Below are 16,055 nucleotides of genomic sequence, written 5' to 3'. Positions count from 1 at the left end.
TACAAGCTATAAACTATTATTTGCTACTTCTCTTCAAGAACAGGACTTGGAGCAATTTTGTATCTATTTTTTGCTCTATTCTTCTGTGGTATACCTGGAGCAAGGGCCCTGCCCAGGTATCCATTATTATTTATATGCAATACATTTTGTAATATATTTATTCTCAGGTTTTTATTTATTAATTTATAAATGTTCTATTAATTTATTTTTCTGTTACTCCACTAATCTTTGTGCATATATATCCATTCATACATGCCCCTTGTGCAGGTGTGGGTGGATTTTCTATGCAGATAGATTGACATGACTTTTGATCATTAATTCATTTTACTTTATTATTTGTGCAAACACATCAATATGTAGATTGAGCATAATTACCACCACTCAATGGGTATACATGTATTTTACACTTTATTCTGATTATCCATTTACATATATTTTACATTTCCACTATACATCACATTTTTACACCTTCCCTTCCCCCATTTTCTTTTTTTCCTCTTTGTAATCCCTTGAGGACTGGTTATACACTTCTTATACCAAATATACACAAACCAACCAAAAAAGACCAGTGATGTAAAAATGTATTGTTTTTTTAAAAACATATATGCAGATAAAGACAAACACATTAGGAATAGAAGAAATATATAAAAACAAGGCACCAAGTGAACAACTGCAGAAAAAATGGAGGGGGTATGGTGGAAACAGCAGTACGAAGTACAGGGAAACAGTATGCAGATTTCTATGGTATGGATCAAAAATGCTAAAGAATTTACAAACTGAGGAAATCCACAAGGCTTACATAAGCAAACAGTGGACCAAGACAAAAGGTAAATGCAATAAGATACATACAATGAGAGCATATAAATAGTACAATACCAAATAAGAACATCCTGCCATGCACTGCCTACCTACCACCTCCAACCCCAACGTACGTTTCGCTTGTCTTCTATTCCTAATGTGTTTTTCTTTATCTGCATACATGTTTAATAAAACGAGACATTTTTACATCACTGGTCTTTTTTGGTTGGTGTGTATATCTGACTATCTCAGTGTAGACACCATCCTTCCTCCAGTAACCTTGATAAAATGTAGACTTCTCAAAAGAAAAAAAAATATTGGTAATTGACATTAGTGGGTATTAGAAAACAGTATCGGTACTTGTACTCGGTCTTAAAAAAATGGAATTTGTGCATCCCTTATGTGCACATACACGTTTGTATGCCAGGCAGCTAACCCCCTGTTACGCCGAGCGCTCCGGGTCCCCGCTCCTCCCCGGAGCGCTCGCAACTTCCTCGCATTTGCAGCGCCCCGGTCAGACCTGCTGAGACCTCCAGAGACTCTTGCCATGTTAGAGTACATCCAGGAAAATTTAAAAAAGGGGTTTATCCGCAAATCCTCCTCTCCTGCCGGAGCTGGATTTTTTTTTGTGTCCAAAAAAGATGGCTCCCTACGCCCTTGCATTGACTACCGCGGACTTAATAAAATCACGGTAAAAAAACGCTACCCCTTACCTCTTATCTCGGAACTCTTTGATCGCCTACAAGGTGCCCACATCTTTACCAAACTGGACTTAAGGGGGGCTTATAATCTCATCCGCATCAGGGAGGGGGACAAATGGAAGACTGCATTTAACACCAGAGATGGACACTTTGAGTATCTGGTCATGCCCTTTGGCCTGTGCAACGCCCCTGCCGTCTTCCAAGACTTTGTTAATGACATTTTTCGTGATCTCTTATATTCCTGTGTTGTGGTTTATCTGGACGATATTCTGATTTTTTCTGCCAACTTAGAAGAACACCGCCAGCATGTCCGCATGGTTCTTCAGAGACTTCGGGACAATCAACTTTATGCCAAAATGGAGAAATGTCTCTTTGAATGTCAATCTCTTCCTTTCCTAGGATACTTGGTCTCTGGCCAGGGACTACAAATGGACCCAGATAAACTCTCTGCCGTCTTAGATTGGCCACGCCCCTCCGGACTCCGTGCTATCCAACGTTTTTGGGGGTTTGCTAATTATTACAGACAATTTATTCCACACTTTTCCACTATTGTGGCTCCTATCGTGGCTTTAACCAAGAAAAATGCCAATCCCAAGTCCTGGTCTCCACAAGCGGAAGACGCATTTAAACATCTCAAGTCTGCCTTTTCTTCTGCTCCCGTGCTCTCCAGACCTGACCCATCTAAACCCTTCCTATTGGGGGTAGATGCCTCCTCAGTGGGAGCTGGAGCTGTCCTTCTACAAAAAAATTCTTCCGGGCATGCTGTTACTTGTGGGTTTTTTTCTAGGACCTTCTCTCCAGCGGAGAGAAATTACTCCATCGGGAATCGAGAACTACTGGCCATTAAATTGGCGCTTGAGGAATGGAGGCATCTGCTGGAGGGATCAAAATTTCCAGTTATCATATACACTGATCACAAGAATCTCTCCTATCTCCAGTCTGCCCAACGACTGAACCCTCGCCAGGCCAGGTGGTCGTTGTTCTTTTTAACTTTTTTAACTTTGAACCCATTTTAACTTTGAAATTCATTTTCGCCCTGCTGACAAGAACATTAGGGCCGATGCCCTCTCTCGTTCTTCTGATGCCTCTGAAGTAGAGGTCTCTCCGCAACACATCATTCCTCCGGACTGTCTGATCTCCACTTCTCCTGCCTCCATCAGGCAAACTCCTCCAGGGAAGACCTTCGTTTCTCCACGCCAGCATCTCGGGATTCTCAAATGGGGACACTCCTCCCATCTCGCAGGCCATGCGGGCATCAAAAAATCCTTGCAACTCATCTCTCGTTTTTATTGGTGGCCGACTCTGGAGACGGACGTTGTTGATTTTGTGCGGGCCTGTACTGTCTGTGCCCGGGATAAGACTCCTCGCCAGAAGCCTGCTGGCCTCCTTCATCCTCTGCCCGTTCCCGAACAGCCTTGGTCACAGATTGGTATGGACTTTATTACAGACTTGCCCTCATCCCGTGGCAACACAGTTGTTTGGGTGGTCGTTGATCAATTTTCCAAGATGGCACATTTTATTCCTCTTCCTGGTCTTCCTTCAGCGCCTCAGTTGGCAAAGCAATTTTTTGTACACATTTTTCGCCTTCATGGATTGCCCACGCATATCGTCTCGGATAGAGGCGTCCAATTCGTGTCTAAATTCTGGAGGGCCCTCTGTTAACAGCTCAAGATTAAATTAAACTTCTCTTCTTCTTATCATCCCCAATCCAATGGGCAAGTAGAAAGAATTAATCAGGTCCTGGGTGACTATTTACGGCATTTTGTTTCCTCCCGCCAGGATGACTGGGCAGATCTTCTACCATGGGCCGAATTCTCATACAACTTCAGAGTCTCCGAATCTTCTGCTAAGTCCCCATTTTTCGTGGTGTACGGCCGTCACCCTCTTCCCCCCCTCCCTACTCCCTTGCCCTCTGGTTTGCCCGCTGTGGATGAAGTGACTCGTGATCTTTCCACCATATGGAAAGAGACCCAAAATTCTCTTTTACAGGCTTCATCCCGGATGAAAAGATTTGCCGATAAGAAAAGAAGTACTCCCCCCATTTTTGCTCCCGGAGACAAGGTATGGCTCTTTGCTAAATATGTCCGCTTTCGTGTCCCCAGTTACAAACTGGGACCACGCTATCTTGGTCCTTTCAAAGTCTTGTGCCAGATCAACCCTGTCTCTTACAAACTCCTTCTTCCTCCTTCTCTTCGTATTCCCAATGCCTTCCATGTCTCTCTCCTTAAACCACTCATCATTAACCGCTTCTCTCCCAAACTTGTTTCTCCCACTCCTGTATCCGGTTCTTCTGACGTCTTCTCCGTGAAGGAGATTCTGGCCTCCAAGACAGTCAGAGGAAAAAATTTTTTTTTGGTGGATTGGGAAGGCTGTGGTCCAGAAGAGAGATCCTGGGAACCTGAGGACAACATCCTAGACAAAAGTCTTATTCTCAGGTTCTCAGGCTCCAAGAAGAGAGGGAGACCCAAGGGGGGGGGGGGTACTGTTACGCCGAGCGCTCCGGGTCCCCGCTCCTCCCCGGAGCGCTCGCAACTTCCTCGCATTTGCAGCGCCCCGGTCAGACCTGCTGACCGGGTGCGCTGCAATGTCTCTCTCAGCCGGGATGCGATTCGCGATGCGGGAGGCGCCCGCTCGCGATGCGCATCCCGGCTCCCGTACCTGACTCGCTCCCCGTCGGTCTTGTCCCGGCGCGCGCGGCCCCGCTCCTTAGGGCGCGCGCGCGCCGGGTCTCTGCAATTTAAAGGGCCACTGCGCCACTGATTGGCGCAGCAGGTTTAATTAGTGTGTTCACCTGTGCACTCCCTATTTATACATCACTTCCCCTGCACTCCCTTGCCGGATCTTGTTGCCATTGTGCCAGTGAAAGCGTTTCCTTGTGTGTTCCTAGCCTGTGTTCCAGACCTCCTACCGTTGCCCCTGATTACGATCCTTGCTGCCTGCCCTGACCCTCTGCTACGTCCGACATTGCTCTTGTCTACTCCCTTGTACCGCGCCTATCTTCAGCAGTCAGAGAGGTTGAGCCGTTGCTGGTGGATACGACCTGGTTGCTACCGCCGCTGCAAGACCATCCCGCTTTGCGGCGGGCTCTGGTGAATACCAGTAGCAACTTAGAACTGGTCCACCAACACGGTCCACGCCAATCCCTCTCTGGCACAGAGGATCCACCTCCAGCCAGCCGAATCGTGACACCCCCTTCCATACACATGAATGCTTTACATGGTATTAGTGTTTATGTGTTCAGAATAGAGAAAGGAGGTATAAGCATCTGTCATACTTCTCTAATAGTGGCTTGTCTTCCTGAGAACAAGAGGATTGGGTGGCTGAAATCGAATATGCCCAACCATCCACTCCCCCGAGATCTATTGGAGGAAAGGTTGGAGGCTCATATGCATGTAACAGTCAGCCCATCCTGCCGAAAACGATTGGTTGGACTGACTTTTTCCCAATGTGTACCCTTTATTCTCAATAAGACCAGGGCTTATCATAGGCATTTGTGTGCCTGCAAGTCACAATAATGTCAAAGGTCGCAATGGAGCCCTAGCCTAAACAGGCAGGATGGTCAAGGGTTTTTCTAGTTCTGCTGATAAATAGGTCTTATATTTTTGGTTAATGATTCAGTTCACTGCACAGTTGCTTCCCTGTGTGTAGGCTGCAGGTAAAATAAAACAGAATATGTTTAACAGGACGGCAGTCCCAGCAGTGGCTATTCATTAGCTGTACACACCTTCCTTCTTGCTCCAGATTGTTTGCTTGGAAGTGCGCTGCTCGATTCTGGTTGCCTTGTTGTAAGTACGTGGAAGAAATACTTGTTCCTCCTTTGAACTGCCTGAAAGCAATTTCTGCATTCACGCTGCGTGGGTTATTCATCACACCTCCATGGTGCTTGGTTTTCTTGTCTGAAATATAAAAATGCCTATTTAGACTGTAATCAATTTTTAAATAAGCAGCTGTCTGTAATTTCCTATTGCTCAACAATACGAGAAAAATGGGAACAGACGGATTGTGTTCTACTGTACATTGTACTGTGCAAATTTGACAGGGCACAATTATATAACCGATCTAGATCAAATCTGCAGTGGTTTGAAAGTTTCAGTAGAGTCCAAGATTTACGTGCATTTTGGCTGGTATTAAGCACAATTTTGCAAACATTTTTAGTGGTGCGTCTCTGCATTATTATTTACAGTAGTGCAGCCAGAGTTTACTTTAAACCCTTCCTGCAAATGGCTGTATATTTACATCCTCTGCGGGCTCCCTGTGTATAACTGGGACCAAAGGCTAATGCCGGACATCGCCGATCGGGACAATGCCCGGCATTAACCCTTTAGATGCCGCAATGGAGCAGCGATAACACTGATCAATGCTGTTCTATGGAGCAACAGTGATCAGTGTATGCAATCTAAAGGTTGCATGTTATATTCCTCTATGGGGGCTAAAAAAAAAAATGTTAAAAATATATACATATATATAAAGTAATAAACATGCATTAACCCCTTCCCTAATAAAAGTCTGAATCACCCCTGCTTTTCCCATTTTTCAAATAAAATAATGAAAAAAAACAAAACAGGTAGTATCGCCGCGTAAATGTCTGAACTATCAAAATATCCTATTAATTAAAGGGCACGGCCAAAGGTGCAAGTGTAAAAAAAATCCAAAGTCCAGAAATGCATATTTTTGGTCACTTCATATACAGTGGGGATCAAAAGTTTGGGCACCCCAGGTAAAAATTTGTATTAATGTGCATAAAGAAGCCAAGGAAAGATGGAAAAATCTCCAAAAGGCATCAAATTACAGATTAGACATTCTCATAATATGTCAACAAAAGTTAGATTTTATTTCCATCATTTACACTTTCAAAATAACAGAAAACAAAAAAATGGCGTCTGCAAAAGTTTGGGCACCCTGCAGAATTTATAGCATGTACTGCCCACTTTGCAAAGCTGAGACCTGCCAGTGTCATGGATTGTTCTCAATCATCATCTGGGAAAACCAGGTGATGTCAATCTCAAAGGTTTTAAATGCCCAGACTCATCTGACCTTGCCCCAACAATCAGCACCATGGATTCTTCGAAGCAGTTGTCTAGAAATCTGAAACTGAAAATAGTTGACACTCACAAAGCTGGAGAAGGCTATAAGAAGATAGTAAAACATTTTCAGATGTCAATATCCTCTGTCCGGAATGTAATTAAGAAATGGCAGTCATCAGGAACAGTAGAAGTTAAAGCAAGATCTGGAAGACCAAGAAAAATATCAAACAGAACAGCTTGCAGGATTGTGAGAAAAACAATTCAAAACCCACATTTGACTGCACAATCCTTCCAGAAAGATCTGGCAGACACTGGAGGTGTGGTACACTATTCCACTATAAAGAGATACTTGTACAAATATGGTCTTCATGGAAGAGTCGTCAGAAGAAAACCTCTTCTACGTCCTCACCACAAAAATCAGTGTTTGAACTTTGAAAATGAACATATAGACAACTTTTTGGCCGGAATGAGCAAAGGTACGTTTGGAGAAGAAGGGAAACAGAATTTAATGAAAAGAACCTCTGTCCAACTGTTAAGCATGGGGTGGACCAATCATGCTTTGGGGTTGTATTGCAGCCAGTGGCACAGGGAACATCTCACGGATAGAAGAAAAAATGAATTCAATAAAATTTCCGCAAATTTTGGATGCTAACTTGATGCCATCTGTGAAAAAGCTGATGTTAAAGAGAGGATGGCTTCTACAAATGGATAATGATCCTAAACACACCTCGAAATCCACAGGGGATTACATCAAGAAGCCTACACTGAAGATTTTGACATGGCCTTCACAATCTGCTGACCTCAACATAATTGAAAATCTATGGATAGACCTTGAAAGAGCAGTGCGTGACAGACAGCCCAGAAATCTCAAAGAACTGGAAGACTTTTGTAAGGAAGAAAGGGCAAAGATACCTCAAACAAGAATTGAAAGACTATTGGCTGGCTACAAAAAGCGTTTACAAGCTGTGATACTTGCCAAAGGGGGCAGTACAAGATATTAACTCTGCACTTTTACAGACGCCATTTTTTGTTTTCTGTTATTTTGAAAGTGTAAATGATGGAAATAAAATCTAACTTTTGTTGACATATTATAAGAATGTCTAATCTGTAATTTGATGCCTTTTGAAGATTGTTCCATCTTTCCTTGGCTTCTTAATGCACTTTAATACAAATTTTTACCTGGGGTGCCCAAACTTTTGATCCCCACTGTAATAAATAAAAACCTATATAAATTGGTTATCATTTTAATTGTATGGACCTACAAAATCAAGATAATGTGTCATCATTACCTAAAAGGTGCACTGGGTAGAAAGGGAAGCCCACAAAAGTGGCAAATTGGTGTTTTTTATTTTGCCCTACAAATTTTTTTTTTTGTTTCACTACATTTGGAGGTAAAATGAAATATGTCATTACAAAGTAGAATTGGTAGCGCAAAAAAAATCAGGCCCTCATATGGGTCTTTAGATGGAAAAAGAAAAGTGTTATGTCTATTATAAGGCCCGGCCACAGGTCTAATGACACAAATTACAAGCATAGATCACTATAATGCTTTCAATTTGGGTCTCCATATCTGTGGCTGGGTCGAGAAAACGCATCAGTAAAACTGGATGAAAAAAATGAAACCATTTAACGTTCATGTAACATTAGTGTAACAACGGGTTACACACACAGCGTTTTGCAGCATATATCACAGCTATTTTCTGATGATAAACAATACTGTCAAATGTTACCTTAATAGGGTTTTGCCAAGTCTTAAAGTCTTACAGGATAGGCTTTCAAAGGATAGCTCAGAATCCAAGATGGCACCCACTGCCTTTGCTGGAATTCAGACCTCTCTGACCACAAGAATGGAGATCAATTGGCTCCAAGTGAATAGAGAGAGACAGCATTCCACTGCTTCATGCATCCTTTGTGAATGTGAATGGCTTTGGAGCTTGGCAATGTTTGGAAATCCAATAGACCACATGTGTCAAACTTGGCCCACCAAGTCATTTTATGTGGCCTGCAGGCCTTGAGTTTGACACTTGTGGTCTATTGGATTTCTAAACATTGCCAAGCGTTGAAGCCATTTACATTCACAGGGAATGCATGGAGCTGTGGATGACAATTGACCTCCGTTCTTGTGATCATGGCAGTCCTGAAAGTCAGAACTCCACCGATCTCCTATGCCATGGAGCTTTAAATGTTGGGATAACCCCCTTAAAGTCTACAGCAAATAAAGTCATAAATAAAAAGTCAACGTAGCTTTATTTGTTGTGGCATAGTTTGCAAAACACAGCATACTATCAGGCTTCTTTACAGGACTTGGTAAATGCTAGAAAAACTATAAATGCATCAAACAAGAACGCCACCGAAAACAGACCTAAAAGCACTTAAAGTATAACACAGCTAAGGGAATAAACACAAGATAGTAAAGTCTGAGACTCTTATAGGTAAAAAAGAAGAAAAAAGTGAGTGAAACAGACTTAAAGGGGTATTCCAGGATTTTTATTTTATTTGACTGTAATACGGGGCTGTAAAGTTAGTGTAATTCACAATATAGTGTCTGCACCTGTGTTTGATGGCTGCTTTCTCAATTCTTATGTGATCTTTGCCTGGTGTTTATTTTTAAAAGCATACAAAATGAGTGTTGTCTCAGGTTTTCCCAGGTTGCAGCGTGACCTGGGACATTACATCACACTAGTCAGGTGTTGAAAAGGAGCCTGTCTGCTTCAAAGGGTGGACATACCATTTAGCCTTATCATCAGATTTTACCCTATATAACCGCTTTGCCAAGCGTTATTTAGGGTAAAATCTTTACCCTCACCATCCCCGGGAACGCTCCTGCCCCCAGGGATGGTGAGGATATGAACTTATAAACTAGTCACTGCCGGGGGCGTTGCCTGGATGCCGGTTTGAGAGGACGTGTGTGCTAGGAGCTCCCACTGCTCTGCCATTAACTACCCTGTACACTCACTCTTCCCGGCCGGTCTTCTGGATATTCGGTCCCTCTGGGGTCCGGAATTGTGGGGCACAACTGTTGCTCCAGTGCTTCTGAGAGCTGTGGGCGGTCTCCGGTGGCAGTAGTCTGAGGTGCTGAGTGGAGGAGTGTGGAAGAGGTCTGGAGCTGAGGCGGGCTGGTGTCGGAGGTTTTCTGTGACCGGGCTGTACGGTGGTGGGCTATGGAGGGGCCTCTCCTGGTTCTTCCTTGCTTTTGGACCCTCGGGCATCCTGAAGGACGGGCGCCATCTTTGGCCTTCGTGGGCAGGGCCATCGAGTAACTGCTCCCGCTGGAGGGAAGGAGACACTGCATCTCCCTACCTCTCACTGCTAGCATCTGGTGCACTGAAGGGGGTTGCTGCGTGAGTGCCTTTGTGCCCTGGCTGGGCCCCTGCTGGAACTTGTGGTCCTCTCCTTGTTCTCTGTGGACTGCCTATCCACTGAGGTGCCTATTACTGCCTGCATAATAGCCCTAGTGACTTTCTACGTGATCTCTGTTGAGAGCCTGCTGGGACTTGTGGTGCTCCCTCTGTCTCCTGTGGACTGCCTGGCCCTCTGAGCTGCCCCCTACTGCCTGTCCTATATAACAAGTGCTTCTCTGCCTGCTCTCTGTGTGACCTTGGCCTGCAGGGAGTGGTGGTGCCGCCTGTTCTTTCCACCTGGCGCCTTTCTACCTGCTCTCTGTATTGCCCTGAACTGCTGGGTCTGGTGGTGCCTACGGACTGCTATATCTATAGAGGTGACCTGCACTCCTTGGACTGTGTTACTAGTGTCTCTATACCTGCTCCTTGTGTGACCCTGTGAATCATGGGAGGCCCTCGTGGTAGTGAAAGGAATAAGAAGTGCAAACATTATGCTGATGCCTTGTGGCCGACCTCGGATGAGGAGGCCTCTTCTGCTGATGGGTCCTCCCGTTCCTTTGGCCCCTCTCAGCGGGATCCTGGTGCTCAGACCCCGCTTACTACCAAAGTTTCCACACAAGCGGCGTAAGTACTGAGACAGTTCTCCAGACCTCAGGACCATCCCAGGGGTGATTCTCCGCATCCGCCCCTGTCATTGTTAGAGCGGTCTTCGGCCTCCCAGCAGCCACTATCCCCTGAAAGGCCTGTTTATGATGCTACAGCTATGGATCATTGGTTCTCTGAGCTACTGGCTGCCTTAACTTCCTGTCATTCCTGTCAATCCATTGTAGTGACCAAAGTTGATGAACTACGGCAGGAGTTTGTTATTCTGCGACATTAGACCCAAAAGTTATGTGAGCGCACTGAAGAGGTGGAGCGCAGGGTCGCTATGCTGGAGGTTACTGTCCATCCCTTGCCAGAATGGGTTGATTCTCTACAATGCCAAGTTACGGGAGTTTTGAGCCGTATGAATGACATGGAGAACCGCTTGAGGTGTAATAATATTCATCCTGTGGGCCTTCCTGAAAAGGTGGAAGGGAATGATCCTGTTATTCCTCAAAATGTGGCTGAAAGAGATTCTTCCAGTGGACAACTTTTCTCCTTATTTCTCCGTTGAACAGGCTCATAGGGTCCCAGCCAGGCCCCCCCCCCCCCGCTCCCGAGGGTCCTCCTTGTCCCTTCCTGGCCAAACTTCTACACTTCAAGGAAAGGGATGCTGTTCTTCAGGCAGTACGTCTCAAGGAGAGGTCATTTGCGAGGGGAGCAGAGTGTCTTTCTACCCCAACTTTTCTGTGCCGCTCCGTAAGCAGCGGGTGCAGTTCACTGAAGTCCGCTCAAAGCTGCATGCCAAGGGCTACCGCTACTCGATGCTGTATCCTGCCTGTCTCAGAATGGTGGATGGGGCCTCTACTAAGTTCTTCACCTCTCCATCTGAAGCTCTTCAATGGGTTGATGCAGCCCCACCTGTTACCCCCCGGATTGAACTGTCTTGGACTGTCCTGTTCATGGCTGCTCTCTCGCATTGTCTCTGGGCGTTGCCCATACTGAGTACTGGGAACATAATGTTTCTCATTGTGAGCCTTTAGTTCAATGGGATGCTTACAAGGTCACGATCAGGGGTGCCTTTATAGGGGGTGTAGTGGGCCAACGGAAAATTAGGTCAGCTATGGAGCGTGAGTTGCAGCGGGAGGTGAGCGTTTTGGAGGCAACGTATATTATCCTTCTCCTGATAATGAAAGGGCATGGGCCAAGGCTCAGAGGTCTTTGTTGGTGGTTCAGAAGGATAGAGTCCATCTGCGGTTGGCAGATAGGGAAGCTGCCCTTTTTGAGTTTGGGGACAAGAATGGGAAACTGTTGGCCTAATTAGCGAGAGCTAGTCATCCTGCTGCCTCTATCCCTTGTATTACGGGTGGGGATGGTTCTGTGATGTCTAACCCTCAGCTGATTCATTCTGTCTTCAGGTACCTTTATTTCTCCTTGTATTCTGCCCCTCCTAGGCCCTGTCAGGGGGAAATTGTGTGTTTCTTACAGGAGTTATCCCTTCCCAAACTTAGTCGCGCTCAGGAGGAGGTGCTGGATGGCCCCTTTGGAGTTGAGGAAATAGGGAAGGCTATTCGTGATCTTCCCATGGGGAAATCCCGGGTCTGGATGGGATGGTTGGCGATTGGTATAGGATGAATGAGGAGCACTGCTGTGGAGTCTCGGGAGGGTCCTTAAATTATTCCATTCAATGGCTGCTGTGGAGTCTCTTCCTGATTCTATGAGGGAGGTGTTGATTGTAGTGCTTCCCAAGCCTGGGAAGGACCCGTTGCTGCCCGATTCTTATAGACCTATCTCCCTTTTGAATATTGATATTAAAATCCTGACTTGAGTCTTGGGTACTCGCCTACGTGGTGTCATATCCTCCATCATTCATCCTGACCAAAAAGGTTTTATGCCGGGTAGAGCTACTAACGTGAATGTGAAGCGCCTCCAATTCAACATTGCAGCGGTAAGGGAGGGCTTTCCTACTGGAGTGGTAGTCAGTATAGATGTCTATAAGGCCTTTGACTCAGTGGATGTTTCTGCTCCCTTTCCCTTGGGTCGTGGGACAAGGCATGGGTGCCCGCTTTCTCCATTTCATTTTGCTCTCGCGGTGGAGCCTTTGGCGCCGGCCATCCGTACAGACCCTACTATCTGTGGCATCCCCAGGGGGTCTATTGTAGAGAAGGTTTCCTTTTATGCGGATGACACTTTAGTATATTTGGTGGATGCGGAAGGTTCTCTCCTGTCTTTAATTGACCTACTGGACCGGTTTGGGTCGATTTCGGGCTTACGGGTAAATTGGGCTAAGTCCTCGTTGATGGCCCTTTCACCCGGAGTCCTGCTCCCTTCCTCTGTTCCGGCTGGGGTACAACTGGTTTCCTGTTTTAGATACCTGGGGGTGGAGGTTACTGCATCCCTGACGAACTATCTTTCCCTGAATTTGGATACGCTCTTATGCTCCACTGTGGAACGGTTAATTGCCTGGTCCTGGCTCCCTCTGTCCCTAGTTGGCAGGATCAATATCTTCAAAATGATTTACCTTCCTAAAGTCCTGTACCTTTTTCACTTAGCCCCTCTGATTCCTCCCCCCCCCCCCCCAAATAGTTTAGAGTACTATGCAGTGCTTTGGGATCCTTCTATTGGCAGGGTAAGCCTCCCAGACTTGGTCGGGCTCTTCTCCAGGCTCCAAAAAGACATGGCGGCTTAGTCACCCCTGATGTATATAACTATTTTATTGCCTCCCAACTGGTCTATGCAGCGTGGTGGATCGATCTGGATCTGTCAAACTCGGCAACTGCCCTGGCTGGTGCGCTTATGGGTTCGTATGAAGCTCTCACTAACTCACTCTACAGGTATCACTCTCACTCCTCTTTTTTTATTCCCCTGCTAACTATAGCTAAAGTGTGGTCCGTGGTGTTGTGCAAATTTACACGCCCTCTGGAATCTCCTAGAGCACCCTTGTGGGGGAATGTACATTTACCTCACCTACATGGGTTACAGGAGGCTGGCTTTTGGGGTTCTCATGGAGTCAAATTTGTGATCCACTTGTTTGCGGAGGATCAGGTTTTCTTGTCCTTTTCAGACATGAAGGAAAATGATGGCATCCCTAGAAATGCCTACTATAGGTATCTTCAGCTTAGACATGCGGTTCAAGCGCAGTTTGGCTCCCTGACATTCACTCCAACATTTTCTGATGTGGAGCTTCTCCTGGGCATCACAGATCTTTTTAAACCCCTTACTCAGTCCTATGTTCATTTCCAGTCACTGGGGCCTAGCCCTTTCTCACAGGCCTTTCATAAATGGGTGGCTGATATCCCAGATTTGTCAGACTGCCAGTGGAAAGAGGTTGAAGGTTCCTATTACTCCACTGTAGTTAGTAGTAAAGATATGTTGATCCAATCCAGACATATCTTGAGGTTGTACTATACTCCTGCTAAACTGAAGCGTATACGTGTTTCCCAGTCTGATATGTGTTTTCGTTGTTCCTCAGAGGTTGGTACCTTTTTGCATGCTGTTTGGAAGTGTCCTGTCATCAACTCCTTTTGGAGGGAGGTGATGGGGTTTTTGGCGGAAAATCTGGATTTCCCTTTTCTACTTACGTCTACGGTGTGTCTATTAGGGGTTATCAATGAAGTTGTTTCTAGTTCACATAGATGCCTGCTGATTTGTTTTATTTTATTCTGTGCGTGGAAGGATGTGGTGATGTCCTGGAAGGATACCTCTTCCCCTCCATTGTCTAGATGGCTGAACCTGGTAAACTGATATGTCCCGTTATATCAGGCATTGTATGTGAGTCGCAAGGGTCCTAGGAAATTCGATAGGGTGTGGACCCCCTGGTCTCTTATAGATGTGTCGGCCCACCCCCCGGCTATATTATCCCAGTAAGTCTCCTACAGTGTGCTACTGTTTTCTCAAGGGAGGACTAGGGGGGACTTAGGGGAGGATGGGATTACTGGGAAGTGTGCATGTGTGAGTGTATGTTTGTTTGTACTGGGCTTTCTCCGGATGGGCCTCAGATGGTACCCTTCCTTACTGCTGATGGATGTCCTGTCATTATGGTGGAGTCGGTCTTTGGGACACAAGGAGGCTGTTTTTTATGTTTACCTTGTTGGTAATGTCTGTTAATTGATATGCAAAACGAAATAAATACTTTAAAAAAAACTAGTCAACGCCGTGCCGTAAGTAGTCCCCTGGGAACGGGAGCTCTTCTCTCCTAGTCCCGTTCTTCGACCAGCAGTGACGTCCCCTCTGCTGACTGAACAGACAAAGCAGATCAATGACGCGTCCCGTTAATCAAGTGGAGTGGGCGTCGCTGCTGGCCAAGAACGGGACTAGGTGAGAAGAGCTCCCCTCTCAGGGGAGGTGGTGACTAGTTTATAAATTAATATCCTCACCATCCCTGGGTGCAGGAGCATCCCCGGGGATGGTGAGGATAAGGAGATTTTTGTTTACTTACCGTAAAATCTCTTTCCAGAAGGATCCATTGGAGGACACAGACCGTGGGTGTATGCTGCTGTCTCTAGGAGGTGTGACACTATGGTAATAAAAAAAAGTCGGCTCCACCCAGCAGGATATACCCACCTTCAGGCCCTGAGGTAATCAGTTTAAGTTCCAGAGAATGGATCCAGAGTTCCCCAATGGATCCTTCGAGAAAGAGATTTTACGGTAAGTAAACAAAAATCTCCTTTTCTCTATCGGCTCCATTGGGGGGACACAGACCGTGGGACGTACCAAAGCCGTCCCTTGGGTGGGCAGATAAGCAGTCAGGCAGATGGCTTTCCACTGCCGCCTGCAACACTTTACGGCCCAGACTAGCATCAGCCGTCCAAACCGCAGTCTCAACTGCAGCAACTGTAAATTGGGGTGGCAAAGAGGACCCTGAGAGAGCAGGACCGGACAGAGCGGAAGGCGCAGTGGAGCGTCATCCAGGAGCCTGACTACGTTGGCGTACCACAACCTTCAGGGCCAATCTTGAGCTACCAGAATGGCGGGGACGCCCTCTGATTTGAGCTTCCTCAGAACCCTGGGAAGGAGCGGAAGGGGAGGGAACAGATAGGGTAGGGCAAACCCCACCCAAGGAATCACTAGGGTGCCCACGGCCAGAGCCTGAGAGTCCCGGACTTGCTTTCCGCCCAGATGAGAATCTTGGTCACCTCGGCCATGGCTGCCGAGCAGCGAGTGCCGCCTTGTCGATTTATGTACGCCACGGCCGTGGCGTTGTCCGACTGGACGCGGACAGGACGGGACTGAAGCCGGGATTCCCAATGAAGAAGACAAAGAAGAATTGCCCATAATTCCAATATGTTTATCGGAAGAAGGGTCTCTCGGGGAGACCAGAGTCCCTGAACCATCCAATCCCTGAACACGCCGCCCCAGCCTGACAGGCTGGCATTCGTTGTAACTACCTGCCAGTGAAGGGGAAGAAATGACCGCCCTTGGAGAAGAAGGGGGGAGCGGAGCCACCAGAGCAGAGACTGACGGACCCTGCGAGGGAGAACAATCTGACGATCGAGGGACAGAGGAGACCTGTCCCATCGAGAGAGAATCGCCAGTTGAAGGGGGCGGTAATGAAACTGGGCAAAGGGTACAGCCTCCATAGTTGCCACAATCCGACCCAGGACTTTCAT

At 46.4% G+C, this 16,055-nt stretch overlaps 1 protein-coding gene across 6 annotated transcripts in view; it reads right to left on the bottom strand.

Annotated features, from left to right (window-relative positions):
• The window catches only part of LRRC9 (leucine rich repeat containing 9), a 223,684-nt gene that overhangs the window by 64,690 nt on the left and 142,939 nt on the right, over positions 1–16,055 (bottom strand). For 5 of the 6 annotated variants that reach the window (XR_008848684.1, XR_008848686.1, XR_008848687.1 and 2 more), the window contains one exon: positions 5,224–5,395. Coding sequence is in view for 3 of the 6 variants with exons in the window: in XM_056545290.1 (XP_056401265.1) it covers positions 5,224–5,395 (172 nt within the window). In the remaining 3 variants the exon portion in view is untranslated. Of the gene's footprint in view, positions 1–5,223; positions 5,396–6,611; positions 6,727–16,055 lie in introns of those variants that run through there. The other variant, XM_056545291.1, reaches the window with a different exon arrangement.

This window comes from Hyla sarda, chromosome 11 (genome assembly GCF_029499605.1).
Source record: "Hyla sarda isolate aHylSar1 chromosome 11, aHylSar1.hap1, whole genome shotgun sequence".
Taxonomy (NCBI): domain Eukaryota; kingdom Metazoa; phylum Chordata; class Amphibia; order Anura; family Hylidae; genus Hyla; species Hyla sarda.
This window is presented reverse-complemented; position numbering and strand designations above follow the sequence as displayed.